This window comes from Eleutherodactylus coqui, chromosome 8, assembly GCF_035609145.1.
Source record: "Eleutherodactylus coqui strain aEleCoq1 chromosome 8, aEleCoq1.hap1, whole genome shotgun sequence".
Classification (NCBI taxonomy): Eukaryota; Metazoa; Chordata; class Amphibia; order Anura; family Eleutherodactylidae; genus Eleutherodactylus; species Eleutherodactylus coqui.
In genome coordinates, this window is record NC_089844.1 from 69,716,476 (window position 1) to 69,735,482 (window position 19,007).

The 19,007-nt window shown below is 43.9% G+C and overlaps 1 protein-coding gene across 1 annotated transcript in view; it reads left to right on the forward strand.

The window, feature by feature from the left end:
- Window positions 1-19,007, forward strand: part of PDE11A (phosphodiesterase 11A) — a 472,505-nt gene that overhangs the window by 383,757 nt on the left and 69,741 nt on the right. The window contains exon 14 of the mRNA XM_066575784.1: window positions 1,407-1,497. Within this exon, the coding sequence (XP_066431881.1) occupies window positions 1,407-1,497 (91 nt within the window). The remainder of the gene's footprint in view (window positions 1-1,406; window positions 1,498-19,007) is intronic.

Consider the following 19,007-nt stretch of genomic DNA (forward strand, 5'->3'; position numbering starts at 1 on the left):
CACTGCCGTAGTATTATAAAGTTTGACGAGGTTCTCAGCATTGCTCAACCACCGTCACAGAAAAGAACACGGTGGAGAGCAGAATATGACAAGTGGTCACACTCATCCACAAGCACACTTCTTTAATTTTCATTTCCCTGTAGTCATTTTTTGCTTTTTTAAGGCAGTTATTAGATGCTCTGATATGAAAAGTTGAATTAATAAAGGGGTTTTCCTTCACTGAACTTGCCTCGTTACCTAAAGCCAAGAGCCATCTCCAAATTAACTCTCTGCTAAGAAGGAAAGAGTAAACTCAGTAGACTTCCTCTCATTTCATAGGGTGCTCTTAGAGAAGGGTATGCCCACTTTTGTAACATATATTAAAAGTATCTAACCATTTTATGCTTAAAGCGTCCAAGCAGACCCATGTGTCTCCAAGGTTACAGACTACAAACATTCCAGTGTAGTCTGATCCTGCAGTCAGGTTGACATTTAACTGTCCCCCTAACATTTGCTTGTATATTAGCCAGTAGGACACACACAATCAATTATGGCTGCCAGAGAAGACTGCAAATGGTTTAATTGTAGTTTGCAACTATGGAGACACATTAGTCTGCAAGGGAATGGTAGACACAGATGTGGGTCATTTTAGATGTTTTGAAACACTAAAAGCAGTAAACAAACGGTCTTTGATAGATGAATGGATGAATGACGGCCTGTTTACACAGAACGATGCAGCGGCAGACCAACTATGATTTTTAGGTCTCCCTGAAAGATCCGATCATGGATTTATCACTGATCGTTCTAGCAAGCGGTTTGCTTGTAAAAGGGGCGTAACACATCAACTTCAAGAACTGACTGTTCATTTGCTCCCCAATATTTCCCATCCTTTCACAGGAGTCCAATGTAATGAGATAATCGGTGAATAATTAGTCACTTCACCTGTTTTCATGTCATTTTTGCTCCACTTTCAGTGTTCTGTGAGGCTCCTCTGCTTTATAGCCCATTTAACAGTATTGCAAATCGTTTTTAGCTATCTTGTAATGAACATGCCCATTACTTAATTTAGCCCCCTTCACGAAGTTGGGACAACTTCCATTATACTCCTATAATAGAAGGGTTATTCTGTTGAAGAAGCATTACTGAAGATGATACACTATAGATTGACGGTACAAATGCCAATGGATTTTCATGGTATTTTTGGTGAAAACATATTATTTGTTCCTCTGCAGCATATTGGCTCAGTATTCAGCCTGTTATACCATGGTTCAGGTATAGTATTCTTTTGTCTACAAGGTCAGTGAACATCAAGTCACCGCCTGTCACTTCTGCAGCTCAGTCAGATTGATGAAATCGTTGGGATGCCGACTTTGCGTGACACAGTGACAAGTGTCATTGTTCTGATTTTCTTTCTTTCCTACTTTCAGAAGCGGCTCAGCTCTGTCTCAGCTCTACGGAACGTCAGCCACCTTGGAGCATCATCATTTCAACCATGCTGTCATGATTCTTCAGAGCGAGGTACACTGATAATTGGGAAGTTGGGACACATTGCATAGAAGTAGACTGTAAGTTGTATTTGCCCCACTTTTCAACTTGTGAACCAGATTGCATTCAGGGATTTGTGGGGGTCCAGCAGAAGGGATTCTGTCAGTGCCAAGAATAAGCCGGTCCAAACCCCAAGAGAGCACATGCAAGGTTTTACTTCATTGAAATAAATATGAAATCCAGTAAAGTCCAACTAGTACGTATTTTTATGGTAATGCCGGTTTGGGAAAAAGTATGCAATTGTAAAGTTCAAGTCAGCACCTTTTAGGTTGTTTCTCCGGTCAAGAGCTAAACTATGGAGCATCCTCCGGCTGAGGTCTTACCACAGAGGCAGCAGCGGGGGTATGGTATTCCTGTTCTAGAAATATCCAAACTTGGGCGCACACAGTAGGCATTTACTATGCTTCACTCAGGCTAGTTTGGCCAAGAATTTGCATCTGTTGCTTAAAGAATCAACAGGCTTTATTAGGTAACTCTGTAATAAGTTCATTCACAAGTTCAGGTTTCACAGTAATGGAAATTTACAGTCTCCTATTTCCTTCGGCGCCGGGCTATGATGGGGCAAGGACGCCTGAGGTACAGAAGACATGGAAAACTTAAGAAAATCTGATTGCCCTATTGTGGGACAGCTCTCCAATTCACCTCTACAGTCTGTAAGCACCTAGCTTACAGCATGAGAGGCTAGACCTCCTGACTTCTCGGGCACACCAAATTGCACTGAGCAAAGTAAAAGCAGCTGCTTAGCAAGCCATTTGGCAACCATGCCACTCTAACATGGTGCTTTCCCATTTCCGTCACCTTGGGATGTTCTTCCCTTTATATAGATACAGTAACACACAACAGGTTACTGAATGGGTTCAGATTGGCTGCGTGACATGCTTTGTGTACTAATTTAACTGATGGAGAGTCTTTATGGCCAAAAAAGACTGTCACATCCCCATGTCAGCAGGACTAGCTGCATAGCTTTGCAGCCGCGGCCCCATGTACTCCTACAATCTCCCATAGTCCCTCCCATTTTGTAGTAAAGGCTCTTCTTCGTTTCAGTTCCAAGGGCTGTAAATGTCTAAATTGGGAGGTCCGCATTGTCAACAGGTGATGTCAGACTTGATTGACAGTAAGCAGTGGGAACTGGCCACCTGACCCATTCACACAAACTAGCTAGCCATTGGTCTGCATTGTAACTACCTGTAGGTGGCACTAGAGAGGCAGCCGTCTTTCTTTTGAAGTGCAGTAAAACCATTCTGCATGTAAAACAGCGTTGGATTTGGGACAAGGTTGTCTTCTTGTAAGTATCGCTGACCATTCCCAGAGTATTGCCACATTGTCAGCAGCAAAGTATTGTCTAGAATATGAAGGTACACCTCTGTGTTCATGGTTCTTGTCACTACAACAACATACAGAGACCATGCAACACAAAACTTCCCCAGACCGTAATGGAACCTCAGGCAAAAGGTGTCCCCAGGCGTCCTCCACACCCAGGTGTGTCCATCTGCTTTGTAGATGGAGTAGTGTGATTCATCACTCCTTAAAACATTCTTACCTTTCTCCACTGTCCTTGTACCACTGTAGACCAGTTGATGCATCTACTTTGAGAGAACTCCCCAGATGTTTGCAGGATGAATTAAAGGAAACGCCAGCTGAAGTGTATCAGACATTAACAGAAAGTATGCCACAGAGCATATCCGATGTCATTAGGGCCAAAGGAGGCCCACTAAGTATAAATACTATACTATAAGAAATAAATACTAGTTTTGATTCTTGCTCAGGTGTCCAATTCCTTTTGGTAGGATAGTGTATGTATAAAGATCTGAACACTGATAGGCTGTAAGTAACTAGTGAGACACACAATGCACAGAGGTCGTTCTTGGTCTGCAGAACTCAGTGGGTGCCAATTAGTGTAAAGAAGAATATATGGACTCTGTGATAATTCTCTTGCTTCTATATTTTCCCAGTACCATTTGCTGCCAGGGGTGTAACTATAGAGGATGCAGGGGATGCGGTTGCACCCGGGCCCAGGAGCCTTAGTGGGCCCATGAGGCCTCTCTTCTCCATATAAGGAACCCAGTACTATGAGTAAAGCATTATAGTTGGAGGCCCTGTTACAAGTTTTGCATTGGGGCCCAGGAGCTTCAAGTTGCGCCTCTGTTTGCTGCCCTTCTACTGCTGCTGGAACATGGGGAGAGCTCCACTTATGGTGGACAACCCCTTTGTGTTAGTTTTGGTTCCTCTGCGTTTACCACACAATTATGGCACAGGTTTAGTTTTTAGTAACAACTCCTTTTTGTTTGGAAATTATTTTCCACTTTTCAAAGTTTTAACCGTGCGGCTAGGGGCGTAATTATAGAGGATGCAGGGGATGCGGTTGCACCCGGGCCCAGGAACCTTAGGGGGCCCATAAGGCCTCTCTTCTCCATATATGTAGCCCAGTACTATGAATAAAGCATTATAGTTGGGGGCCCTGTTACAGGTTTTGCATCAGAGCCCGGGAGCTTCAAGTTACGCCTCTGCGTGCGGCTATTTTGTAGGTTATACAGGCCTGAGTTCTGTGGAGTCTGAGGCCTCCCTCACACAGGGCATTTGCAGAAACGCAACGTTTTTCAACGCTGCGTTACTGCAGATTCCGCCCCGTTTCAGCAGCGCTGGCATACTTTATGCCAGTGTTTTGGCTGCGTTTTCAGCTCGGCTGTGCTTGCTCGATGCCCAATCACAGCTCTTCATTGACTGTCTCTAGCCAATCAGAGCTTGCCGGCGCTGATTGGCTGAGACAGTCAATGAAGGGCTGTGATTGGGCATCGAGCGTGCCGACAACCAATCACAGCACTCTATTGCCAGAGGCGGGGTTCTCAAACCTGGCCTACGGCAATAGACTTGTGAGTGCAGGGGAAGCCCGGATCAGCGGCAGAGACCAGCAGCCGCAACCCGGACTGCAGCGGCTAGGTGAGTATTACTTTCTTTTTTTCTACCTAGCCTAGCTGGGACTGATTTTCGGGGTAGGGCTTCTATTGCAAGCCCTCACCCCGAAAATCGGCGAGCGGTTAAAGCTGCCAAAAACGCAGCACCAAGTGTTGCCGCGTTTTCAGCAGTGCTAAAACCGCTGCCCATTCATTTCAATGGGCGACGCAGGGCTGAAAACGGCCCAAAATAGAACATGCATCGCTGTCAAAGCGCAGCGTTGGGAGGCGCTGCGTTTTCAGCACTGTGTGAGCAGCCCCATTGAAATGAATGGGAGTGTTGTACAGCGTTTAGCGCTGGGCTGAAAAGGCAGCGCTAAACGCTGTATAAAACGCCCTGTGTGAGGGAGGCCTGACCTTCAGCCCAGTTATGCATATTACAAAATACTAGATATTATGGCAAGTCTTAAAGTGTGAAACTCTTTACTCTGACGAATCATGACAATAAGCTAATGTACAATTATATGGGACAGCATTTATGTTACATCATCACATCCTGTTCAAGCATGGAATATTCTGAAAGCTGCATAATACAACTAGTGACACACGTAGGTTCCCTTTCAGGTTTGATATACACTATGTTGACCAAAGTGTTGGGACGCACATAGAAGGTGATGAAATTTGATTTTATTCACGTTTTTCAACACAGTGTTGTGCCGCCTTTGGCCTCAATGACTGGAGTAACCCTCCTAGGCTGCTTTCCACCAAATTCCGATAAATGTGTGAAGGGATTTGCCTCCATTCCTTGAGGAGAGCTTCAGGTAGTGATGTGAGGATGATGGGTGTGTTGGGCGTGCACTGACATGGCGTTCTGGCTTGTCCCAAAGTTGCTCAATGGGATTGACATCCGGATTTTGGGCTGGCCAATGAAGTTTGCAGATGATCTGCTCCTCAAACCAAGCCTCAACACTGGGTGCTATATGACATGGTGCTCGGTCATGGTGGTAGAGAGACAGAGCTGTACCAAAATATTGCCACAGGGCAGGTAATGCCATATTGGCAGAAAGGGTGGACTTCACTGTAACCAATGGCCCTAGTCCTTCCCAGCAGAAACAGCCCCACACCATAGCAGAACATCCTCCGTGCTTCACTGTTGGGGCGCTGTGATCATGTAGAAGCCGCTCTCCAGGCAACCATCCCACCCAAATGTGACCATCTAATCGGAAGATGGTGAACTGTGATTCAGCTGTCCACAACACTCGCTTCCACTCATTTACAGTCCCCGGATACACCAGATACCGAAAGCAAAGGTTCACATACCTCTGCCACTCAGACTTAGTCATTTTTTTTAAAGAAAACTGTCCAAAAATCACAAGTCTAGTATTTTGACACATTTGCTTGATTTGGTACTTTTTATCTACTTTTAGAACTTGTGTAAAAAACTGATGTAGTCTTAGGCCAAATAGCAGAAATCTGGAAAAGTCTGAAAGGTGCAGAAGCTTTCAAGCACTACTCTCTCTATATATAAATATATATATGCATATATGCTATGCATTGTACAAGATGATGAAGCAAGGAGAGAATGTACTTCTGATTACACTCTATACATCTCACAGGTGATCACTTGAATAGAGCCTTGTTTTTCTTTTTGTAATTTTGGGATTATCTTACATGTGTAAAGTTTTCACATATACCGATGCAATTTCTGTCTACAAAACAGTTTCTTCTCTTCACCACCAGATGGCAGTAAAGTATTTCAGTTCCTTATTTCTCAGATGAGTTGATCTGAGGAGGCATCTAGTAATGTCAGGATCTCAGACCTGTATTGTAGCCTGAAGGCTGCTTACAAGAATTCCTACACTCTTCATTCTGACTTTAACATATTTGTAAAATTGAACAGTGTAATTGGTTTATATACTGATATACAGGACATTAGAAAACAGCCCTTGTAAGTGACGGGTTCATCTGACTGGTTTGCTTTAAAGGTTCTGTACACCTTTGTACTCCTTTTTTTTTTGGAAATGAGGATTTTTTGTAAATGAAAATCATAAACCAGAACGGTGCACAAAAGAACAAATGGGGATCATTGTGAGGTAAAAAGCAACACCTCAACTAGTAATACCGACGCACCCCAATTTTATATGTAAACCAAAACAGCATATGTACAAATCAGCAACCGGTGGACCAAAGACCCTCACCATAACTACCAAGAAACCTGTTAGTCAGCAGGGAGACATAGACAAGGAAGCCCTGTATAGTGGTGTTGTCCTGATTTACAAGCCCTGAAGAGAAGTCTGGTGTGAACTACTTCTCACAAACTTCATTTGGGGTGGTTATTGCTGCGCACTGAATGGAATACTGAAGAGAACGCACTATGGCACTAACTCACAAAAGCACACAACGCCCCTTAGGCCTCATGTCCACGGGGAAAATCAGGCCCGCTCCGGATTCTCCATGGAGAATCTGCAGCGGGTCCCTCCTGCCCCGCGGACATGAGGGCTGAAAATAAGAATAAATGAGAATAAACTCACCTCCCATCCGCTCCGTTTCTTCTCTGCGTCGTGGCCGGATCTTCTTTCTTCGGCTCGGCGGATGCGCATGATGATGTCGGTGACGTGCCCCGCACATGCGCCGTCCCGAAGAAAAAAGATCCGGCCGCGACGGAGAGAAGATGGCGCCGCGGAGAAGAGAAGAAACGGAGCGTGTGAGTAAATTCCGAATTTTGTGTCCCGCGGATCCGGACGGCTTCCATAGGCTTCAATAGAAGCCCGCGGGAGCCGTCCCCGCGAGAGACCCGCATGAACAGGAGCATGGTCCAGATTTTTTCATGCTCCATTTTTTTTTAAATCCCTTTTATTGACGATCCGCGGGTATTTATCTACCCCGTGGGTGGTCAATGCATCCCTATGGGATGCGGATCCGCGGGCAGGAGAAGAGTTAAAATCCGCTGCGGATTTTAATTCTTATTTTGCCCGTGGACATGAGCCCTAAGGGGACTAAAAAATAAATAAGTAAGCAAAATAAAATATTACAAAAATAAACTTTAATATTTAGAAACCCCCCCCCCATATTTATCATTAAATAAAAAGCAAACCTAAAGCATATTTGGTAATGCATTCATGAAAGTCCGGTCTATTAACCCTTTCCAATCCAATTTCCCTGCCACCTACATCCTCTTATTTATTTTGGGTAGAAAAGTACATTATGGATTCCTTGGGATTACCCAATGGAAACACATAAAAATGGTGTCATGATGATTTTATTAGCAATTTAAAAAAAATTTAAAGTGATATATATATTTAGGAGTACGTTTCTGTATATGTATATTACAGTATGCAGAGGAGAGTTGCGATGTCTGATCTCTCCTCTGAATACTGGAATATGCAGAAGGCAGCTGCAATGTCAGAGCTCTCTTCTGTATATATGTATCTTACACTATATTGAAGAGAGGTCTGACATCAGAACTCCCTTCTGCATAGTGTTAAAAAACATGTGGCGGACCTCATCCAACAGTGGAGCTATGCAGGGAAATCTCAATGTAGGACAGGGTTAAAACAACGCATTATTTATCCCGCATGGTGAACGTCATCAGAAAAACACTACACCAGTCCAGAATTGGGCTTTTCTGTTCACTTGTCTCCAAGAAAAAAAAATGCTAAAAAGCTAACAAAAAGTCATATGTACTCTAAAATGGTACCACTAGAAACCGCAGGTCATCCCACATAAAGCGGGCCCTTACACAATCCCTTCAACGGAAAAATAAAAAATTACTGTGCTCAGAAGATGTAGACTATACAATGAAGACTTCCCCCCCAAAAAAAATAAATAAATAAATAATTGTGCAATTGCATTTTTTTCTATTTCACTCCACTTAAGAATTTTGAAAAGTTTTTCAGTCAATTGTATTCTACACTAAATGGTACCATTGAAAAATACAACTCATCCTGCTGAAAAATAAGCCCTCAGAAAGCTATATTACTGGAAAATAAAAAAAATTTTTTGAGGGAAGCGAGGAGGGAAAACCAGACGAAAAACAAAAAATGTCTGTGTCCTAAAGGGGGGTAAAATTTTAGTTAGTGTAATTACCTGATTTGGACACTAGATGGCAATGTTTTAAATACTGAATGATCCTATTGTCCTTAGACTGCTGTCCTTGCCTTAGTTGTACACTAGATGGCACTGTAGATTGACAATAAAACAAAAGCAGTAATACGGCGCCAGCATCTAGTCGGAAATAATGATGGATGATTTAGTCTACATAAAATATACTTCTGAATAAACCTATGAAATTTATTTGCTCTGCGGATTATTTACCCGTGAAATAAGGTCATAGCTTAGTGGCATTACACACTAAACCTTAATGGCCATGTATATATTTAATATATTAGTGTCATTTTCTACATATTAAAATAAAATGGCCAGTGACAATGCATAGGGCCCATCTGCTCCTCTACACGGGGATACTGTGGCATGATGGAGCAGTCATTTGTAGAGTTTATGTCTAATATAAACTGGCCTTATATGAAGATTATGTAATATCACTGAATCATTCTGCTTTGTTTAATGAGGACTTTAAAAAAAGATTGCAGCCATCCGCATTTACATAAGCTGAGCTGTACGAGGATATGGTGCTTTCACTTGTCATTAGAACAGCATGTTCTTTACTTTTTGTGGTGTCGGTAAGATCCTCCGCACCCGCTTCATTTTATAACTTCCATTTTTCTTGCTTGATAATTGAATTTAGCTCATTTAATATGTAGCAGAAAAACATGGCTAATTTCTGGAGAACGCCGGTATTTACATCCTGAATATGAGGAATGTAAGATGTATGCTTGGAGAATACATGATGATCACATTTTCTCATTGGTTGGTTCATTTCTTGTGATACATTTATCCACTAACGGAAATCAACTCTCCATGCACTCGGCTTACAGGGGGTGCTTATTAAGCACAGCAGCCAGCCTGAGCATGCAGAGCTGTTCCTGCAGTGTAAAGCATGGGGGTTCAGCATGAGTTAAGTGTAGGTTTCAAACTAACTCAAGCCAAACTAGTGTCACCAATCATAGCTGTGAGCATATTCATCATTGCAGGCATGGAAAACAGAATGCTGGACTGTAGTACTGGGCAGTGATTACTGTCAGCTCTCTCTATCCCACCCCTGGCTGGCTGCAGTCGCCCCTCCCCTGACATCACCCTTGACTAGTGTGTTCACTGGGCTTGTGGGGGTTAACCCTCTGAAGGCAAATACACTCTCGGAGTTCTGTGAGCTGTATTAACGCACTCAGCACATGCAGGCTTCAGAGGGTTAATCTTTAGATAGTGCGACCCTAGGGCTAATAAATAGTTTGGATTCCTGCAATCAGCAAGATTTTGTTATCGGTCAGTCTTAACCCTTTCCAATCCACTGTCTGACGTCTGAAGACATTATGATTTAAGGCTGTACAGCTTCGATGTTGGAAGACGTCCATTAGGGTTCCCTTACTGTATATTGCCAGCCTCTCTGCTGTTGAAGCCTATCAAACATGTCACCTCATGCATTACTGGCTTTAGCCAGCAGATAGCGCCGTTGTATAACGGCAGAAAACAGTAAGCCCCCAGGAAAACCAGGATGCAAATTGGATTGGAAAGGGTTAATGCACGCTCGACTGAATGACAAACGATATATTAGTTCGGCATTACGATTTTGCATGCATGAAAGCTGAACGCTGGATCTGTCCTTGTAAAGACTGTCATCAAAACCACAAAATCGCACCTTCTATGGCTCAGTCAGACGAGTGTGGTTTACCCGCTGTTACAGCAACCAATAGGTTGTTATGGAAGCGCTCACACAGACCCTTTTTAGAAGCGCTGAATCTGCGCTTCTAAAAAAGAACAGACAGCAAGTGCCGACTCGCCTGTCAGCTTCGTGGTGCGCAGCGGTGCAGGATGCTTTCCATAGGCTCCTATGGGAGCCGTGCAAGCAGGCTGCCCTCACCACAGATGTGTGACCAGGCTGCTTCACGGGGCTAGAGACAGAATGACAGCAGCGTGTATACCACGCTCATCTGACTGTGCCCTTAAAGAAAAAAAGAAAAAGATTGTGTAATGGCAACCTTAAAGGGAAGCTATCACCTGCTTTTAGCCCTGTAAGTTAAGCTTATGGGCTAATAGTAGGTGACCAGCTGAGCCTGAGAATGTGTTATATTTGCCTTCCCCATCATTCCCCTGATGTGAGTGCTAGAAGACACCGCTCAATGCACTGACCGTTGGCTTGCAGCGCCAAGACTGGGGGAACGACGGGGCAGATAAGTATAATACATCCCCTGATTGAGTGGATTACTACTTTTAGCCCATAAGCTTGGCTCATAGGGCTAAAAGTAGGTGACCAGAGTCTCTGTACGATATTTTACTGTGAACGTGTTTACTACTTGTTTTGGGTACAGAGAAGTAGTGAAACACAGATGTTGCTGTTAGAGATTCATAACCCCCTTTACTCACAGAACACAAAACCGCAATTAGTCTCAGTACGGCCTTGTTCACATGTTGGATTTGACATGGATTAAACTGCTAGTTCCACAACAAATTTGCACCAAGTCCAATGACTATCTGCATGTTATGTGCATGGGGTTTCCGCAACACCATTTACAGTCATCAAAATGTTTCGGCATTGATTTTAGTCTGTGCGGTAGGAAAAATCCACTGCAGATATAATGCTACTAATTTCAGATGCAAACGCCAAGTATTTCACCATTGAATGACAGTGGGGCTAATCCTCACCCAGATCTGTTGCACACACCGCAGCACATCAGCAGCAGAAATACAAGGGTCAACCTTGACTACACATCTGGCATGTGGACATACCCTGGAAGTGCCAGGGATCTTAAAGGGAATTTGAGGACAGACCCTTTAATTTAGAAAAATAATACATCTGCTCTTTCCTTGTTCGTATATTAAATGGCTTAAATGATCTCTGCGCTTTCAACAAACTTTGCCTAAATCAATGGTACAGGCGCATATAAGAAACTTCGTAATACATGTTATCAGACAAAAATGCATCTTCTCCATTTATCGGGCTCCTTACTTCTTCCCCCTCCCTCTCTGCTATAATTTTTGCTGACTCTGAAATGGTAGTAAAATCCATCCTGGTAGACAGGACTGACGGATCAGATTACATGCTGCCCACAGAAGTCTATGGAGAGAGGAGCGGAGAAACGCAAACACTGCTGCTGCTAATAGTAAGTGTTTAACTGTCTCACTACTACTGGTACGGCTATATAAACTCTTCCAGGCTGCTGCAGGATCTCCTCTTCTAGATGTGCAGCGTATGTGAGACATCACAGCAGCTTGTCACCACCCACTAGATTTAGATATGGAGGCTATAGAGGGGGAAACTGATGACAGTTCAGGATTCAAGTCTTATGGTTAGAAGCTGTGTTATTCCTCATGTACAAACACAACAGCTTGTTTTTAAGTCACTGGAAAGTTAAAATACGCTTTAAGTTAAAGGCGATCGTCCTGCTGATAAATTACTGTAATGTAACTCCTAATAAGTATCAGTATGAACCCCAAGTCCACCATCAGGGGGGTACACAAAGAAGATTGGTGCTGCCTGATAAAAAATATAACATTCCTTTGGAATATCCTGAAAGAGGCTGGGCTCCACATGGTTAATATAGGCTGACCCACTCAACTTGCTCTGCAAGTGGAAAGAGAGATAGAGAGAGAAAAAATATCTACCAGCCTTGTATGCTAGTTCCAAGGGCTCCTCACTTCTTCAGGGCTGAACGAGCTCATCGTTTAAGATAATGGTTGCTTTTTTATCTATATATTAATATATGTACTGCCGAGTCTGATGTGGATGCAAATATGGTAGATGCAGTCAGACATTCCTAGCCGTAACAGATGCTGCCAGCAGAGGGCACCAATATTCTCACTGCACACTGCAGGAGACAACAGGAATAGAGGTCCTTATATGGGTGTGTTAGGGGGGTTACTGCAGGCAAAGTATGGCACTCCGATCACTATGGGTACTGTATGCACTAAATGGATGCCATATCCACTATTTATCCGGACAAAATATATGAACAATGCATTCTTCATTCATCAGCGTATGTAATACCACAATTTATCTGGGGACTGTAGAGCACTATTAATATACAGTGTTTTCCCCTAAATAAGCCCTACCCTGAAAATAAGCCCTACTCTGATTTGTCAGGATTTCCGGGGCGGCTTGAAATATAAGCACTACCCCAAAAATAAGCCCTAGCTGCATTCCATAAAAAAATGAATACAGTATCTACCAGGCTTGGTCCAGGTCCCTCCTGCTGTTCTCTGGAGCTCCGATGCGCTTCTTGCAGTCCTCAGCCGCCCACTGAAAATCACTTCCTGGATACAGGATTCATAAATCCTACCTCTAGGAAGCGATGACTCTGATTGGTTCTCAAGCACTGTATTGCTTGGCCAAGCAACGGTCGAAGAACCAATCACAGCCATCGTGTTGTGGAGGTGGGATTTATGAATTGGCTGATCAATGCTGTGACTCAGCACGTCGGAGCTCTGGAGAGCAGTGGGAGAACCTGGACCGAGCCTGTTAGGTAAGTATAATAAGACCTAGCTGCTATTTTGGGGCACAAAATTAATATAAGGCAGGGTCTTATTTTCAGGGGAAACACGGTAGTAGTGGCACAACACTGTATGACACTACTTTTCCATGGAAAATCTTTTTTTTAAATATCAAGGTAAAGCTTTCATTATATTGTAAAGTCTGCTGCTATCATTGCCCAAACAAGGACTTGTAGATTTATGAAGTGATGAAGACAGGTAATAGGTCCTAGGCACAGGCGATCGGCTCCATTGGTATCTTCAAAGGATGTTTCTTTCTGCAACTCATGTATCTAGTTGTATCCTTCCCCCTTTATTGTATTGGTTCCTGGGCCTCCGGTTGGTATAAACATAGCCTCAAGGCCGGCAACTAGATGGGCCGGATGTTTGCACAGAGCACTGGATGCCAGCTTATGGGGGGCACTAGTAAATTTAGGCTTGGGCCGATTGTTCCTCTTAGGTCACACTGGCCAGATGATCTTCCTCCATGCAGCGAGCAGCAGCATCTTGTCACTACATGAATCATCCTCCTCCTGGCTCTAGCTCCTCCCTTCAGAGGTGACGACAGAGAGTTGGAACGCTGCCACATGATGGAAATAAGCGTGTTAAGCAAGTAAGCCTAAACTTTGCACTAAAAAGGAACTCCTGGGGCACAGACTGGGTGTTGTTGTTTTGTAGGGGGGGGCACAAAAGGGGTATTATTTTATTGTGAAGTCACAAAGCGGATGCTATTGTATTGTGGGGGGAACAAAGAGGGCACTTATATTGTGGGAGTACAAAATGTTATGAGCTTGGTTCTGATGTTGTATTTATGTTATGAGTTTGGTTCTGGCGCCATATTTATTTACTGAGTTGTTATGGTGTGGGTATGCTGCTATGTAGCTGCTTTCTGCAGAAGCCGGATACAGGCAGTCAGTTTATCAGCGCAGGGGGCAGGAGGTGCCCCAAAAAATCTATGCATGTCTCTATCTGCATGTCTCTATCTAAGACATAGCAAACATTAAATAAGTCATAGCGAGGCAAACTAGATGGGCTGCTTGGTCTTTTCTTGACCTCAATACACTTAGAAGAGCAGTAACAAGTGAATGTCACTAGAGGGCAGCATTTTAAACAAAGACGTGTGGGATTGCATAGAAAGAGTTGATTGTTTGCAGTATATTCAGCGGTGATATTTATCCACAGAAGCTTTATATTTTTTATTTGGAGACTTCTTATTATGCCTTAAATATCTCCCAGCCTACACATCGCATACTGTTTAATCATAGGAGGAATCTTTTGTTTCCATTCTCAGCTTTAGACTCGTAAACATTCAGTTTATGCAAAACCGCTTCAGGGAATCAAATGGCTGAGAGTTGTTTAGTGCAAATGTTCCAATTGATTTAAAACAGCGACACTGCCACCACGGGCTGATAAAAGTAGGAATTTACATAGATAGCAGTGGGAGCAATGCATCACACAAATAAGAAGCTAATAGGACAATACATTAGTCTGTTGGGATGCGGTGTTAAACCGACACTTAAAGAAATGATGTGTTTTACGGCCCATCGGATATGTATTCCCAGTATGAAGAGCTGCGTTCCTAATGAAGTGTCGGTGCTGGACTGGTGTCAGCATCTGGGCTGGAGCCAAAGGCCCAGGCAGCAGCCAGGGACCTACAAGCTGGATATAAAGCCTAATGTACTACAGAAACGGTTATCATGGGACTGGCGAACTTACGGGGCAGCAAGACCATTACAGGTGCCTATTGGGAAATTGCATCATTTTTTTTCAATAAAAGTTCTAAAAAGTAACATTATATGGTATCACCATGTTTATCTTGTCAATGTACCAACTATGGGGCTGATAGAAATGGATCAGGAGACCTGGAGCATTGGGTGAAGCAGAGGAACCACTATGCCACCTGTTTACGATTTGATATCTCTGTTAGGAGGTCCACTATGCAGAGGCGTAATGAGCCCTAATGCTAAATCCATATCGGGCTCTTCCAACTACTAGGTGCCGTATATACGAGGGTCGTACTGAAAGTAATGCAACAGTGGTCATAACTTCTTTATTAACTGATGTAGATTGCGCAAATTGGACATTGTACTTGGAGTGACTCTTCCTCTATACAAATGTGCTACTATTTGAAATAGTCTCCATTAAAAGCGATACATTTGCGCCACGTACGGCTTCATTCCAGAAGATCAAGGAGAATGACGCCCTTGTCATCCCAAAAAACAGTCACTATGACTTTCTGTGCTAATCGCTGGCTCTTGAACTTCTTAGGTGTTGGAGAAGAGGTGTGCCACTATTGCATGGACTGATTCTTCATTTCCGCATCATAAAGATACGCCCATGTTTCATCCCGTCACCAGATCGGGAGAAAAGTGTCTTCCTTGGCTTCGAACGCTTCAAGCAGATCAGAGCAGACTTGGAATCCATTATTCACCAGCCAGGAAGGAAAAGATTCTGGAACACCTATATAGAGGAAGAGTCACTCCAACTACATGTGCAGTCTGAACAATCTACATCAGTTAATTAAGAAGTTTTGGCCACTTTTGCATTACTTTCAGTATGACCCTCGTATTAATGATGTGGCAAAGGAGCTGTTGTGCGACTGGTACTGCTGCACCCCTTGTTGCTACACCCCCATTGCTACAGCTGATTCTTCTTCTGATCTGCAGCTAATGTAGTTAATGATGACATTTTGGGGTCAAAATACTTTGTCTTTTTTCCTTTTATCATTCAAATCCAATGTCAGGGTAGGCAAATTTCAACTTGTGTTGATACACAAATGGCAGAAAACAAAGCCAGAAAACTATATAAAGCAAACCATAATCAAACTATCACAGCTCACCGGCCGTGTCGGATTAGGTGCGGGGTGATGTCACGGCGTCAGCTCTCACCAATGTGATCGAAATATGCTCAGTGCCATTTGCTGCTGGCTGCCGGCTTGATCACTTCTCTGAGGGTATGTGGGCAGATTGGTCGGAGGGAGATGTGTGTCCCAGCCAGCTAATCAGTGCCTTTCTGTACACGTTTATTCTGGCTGCTTCTCATCGAGGACGCTGCATATACTTCTCGTTTTAGGGTATTTTTAGTTACATTGGTGGCTCCTATCCTGCTCCGTTGTCAGATAAGTTCTTTTAGTGATATGGGTGTTTTGGAGTGGTGTTACATGTAATCCTTAGCTATATTGCTTTTGCATTTCATCTGGTTCTTGATGTGCTAGATTCCATCATAGCTGTATAACTAGTTATTCCAGGTAGGAAAAAAGGAAAGTCAGGGTTGCCCCAAGTTCCTGATGTGGCGTTGCTCACATTAGGGCGAGTACTCTACTTTTAGGTAGGGTCTCATTGCATTAGTAGTTGGGGGTCATATTTCCTTTTCCCCCCCACTTTTCATTTTGTTCATATTTTGGATAATCTGCTTTTATATATAGTGTGCAATTACTAGCCCATTTCCCAAAAGTTGGGATGCTGGGTAAAATGTAAATAAATGTTAGGGAGAAAAGAATGCTTGGTTTTGCTGAGTGGTTTTAAGACAGGTCAAAAAAATAGTTTCAATGTGCTTCACCTTTCCAAGACGTGTGGCTGAAAACTGTATTGTTAGGCTGGATTCACACGACCGCATATATCGGCTGGGTTTTCACGCCGAGCCGATATACGGCGTCTCTCTGCAGGGGGGAGGCTGGAACAGCCAGGAGCAGTGCTCTGAGCTCCCGCCCCCTCTCTGCCTCCTCTCCACCCCTCTGCACTATTTGCAATGAGGAGAGGCGGGACAGAGGCGGGGCTAATTTGCGGAACTTGGCCCCGCCCCACCTCCTTTCATTGCAAATAGTGCAGAGGGGCGGAGAGGGGGTGGAGAGGGGGTGGAGAGGAGGCAGAGAGGGGGCAGGAGCTCAGTTCCTGCTCCTGGCTCTTCCATCCTACCCCCCCTGCAGATGAGGACACCGTATATCGGCTCGGCGTGAAAACCGAGCCGATATACGATCGTCTGAATCCACCCTTAAACTGTAGCAACCCATAGTAAAACCGTGTGTGGTTCATGGCAGGGGGGCAAAATAACACTACTTGTACAGGGTAGGTTTACATGTAGCGGAAATGTAGCAGATTTTGCACGCAGAAAATCCGTAACATTTTCAGTACAATCCATGTGGATGAGCTTTTAACAAATTGTTAAACTGTTGGCTGTGAATGCATTGCAAAGCGTAAAAGCCAGGGCAGATCCCAATGGATACGGATTTTGCCACTGCAAATTCGCTGAGGATATCTTGCTAAAGGAAGAAATCCCACAGCGGATCCTACCAGCCTGCACACAGCAGAAATGTTGTGGAATTTGCAGCTGCTTTAATTTACAGTACACGCCATGTGAAGCAGATGACAAGAAATTCCTTCACATTGTGTGAAAAAGTTCTACAAGGAATCTGCAGTGTTTTTGAAAAGCTTCTAAATTTGCAGTTGCCTATATATGCTGCAGACTTCAACCCATGAAATAAAGAGTTAAAACGTGCAGCAGATCCACTACAAAAACCGCTGGCAAATCCACACCATTTGGTTAGATTTACATGGCCCTAGGTGTTTTTACGTGTGCCTGCCGGCGCTGTAAAAACGCCTGAACGGACGCAGAAATCTAATGTTTGTGCCCCTGTTCAGACGGACCAAGTGCGGCGCATATAGGGCGAGGCTACAATGCCTTACCTCTCCATCATCGTCTCTCTGCCTCTCTCCTCTGGCTGTTTGCAATGCGAGGAAGCGAAACGGAGGTGGAGCTAAGCTCCAGCCCCCTCCCCCCCCCTTTGTCCGCAGCCAGCAATAGGGGGGAGCAGAGCTTAGCCCCGCCCCCTCCCATTGCAAACAGCCGGAGGGGAGGAGAGAGGAGGAGAGAAGAGGGAGGAAATTTAGCTGTCATGCTGCTAAACTCTCTCCCACCTCCCTTCTCCGGCCGCTGTCATTGGCCCCCATAGGAGTCTATGCTGCGACCGACGTATTCCGGCTGGGAAGAAGTTCCAGGACAATCTTTCCTGCCCGGCGTAAATGCACCCGGTGCTGTATTAGCAGGCCGGGTGCTTTTACGCTCATGTGATCTGATGCATTGAAATCTAATGCATCAGAGTGTACCATATAGCGACCGGCCGTGAAAACGGCGAGCGATAAAAGATCGCATGAATAAGCCCTTTGGCTGTGGATTTGGCCGCTGAGGTTTTCCAGCGTATCTGCTGCAAGTTTTCCGCTGCGTAAAATCCAAAGAGGATATAATCCGTGTGCAGGCATCCTTAAAGAAGCCTAGGAAGCTTGTACAGTAGCTCAGGGAAGGTTCAAGTTTAAAGGAGCAGGGATTATATTCTATAGCCCGTACAAAGTCTCCTTACACTACTAGTGTGATTACCCACACAGCATGGCAGTATACACACACTCGTCTGCACACATGCATTATAAAGAAAAACATCAGATACGTTGGAAAGGTAAATATCTTCCAGCAAGTTCCATTTATTCCCATTGAATTAGGAGAAGCGTTTTTTTCAGTTCACCACGCAGGATATTAATAATACATGATGAACCGAAGACCCCGAGCAGAATATTTTTCTTACATTTTAAAGAAGATTTCTATATTGCAGCAGACTAAGAACATTACGCTGTAAACTACTTTGCCTTATGTTGTAAAGGGTGATTTTGAACCCAGAAGGCTTACTTGCCATCATCTTTCACATTCATGGCAGCGACATATTGGGCTATACTGTGTACACAAATAGTACTTAAAACCATAAAATGCTTCCAGCACTCAGGATCTCTATGGGCCAGAAGATTTTGGTGACTTTCTTGAAGAACCTTACCTTAAAAATTGAACCGGATCAGGTCTTTTTGGTTCAGCGCTATAGCGGATGTGGTCTAAAATAGTAGATTGGTGGAATATGAGGTGAAGACATTGTTTTTTTTTCAGTGTTTGTAAACTAAATAAGGGAAGGGAAATTCAATGGATTCTAATAGTGTGTAATTAGTGTTCTTGTAGACGGTGCTATATGTTCCTCAA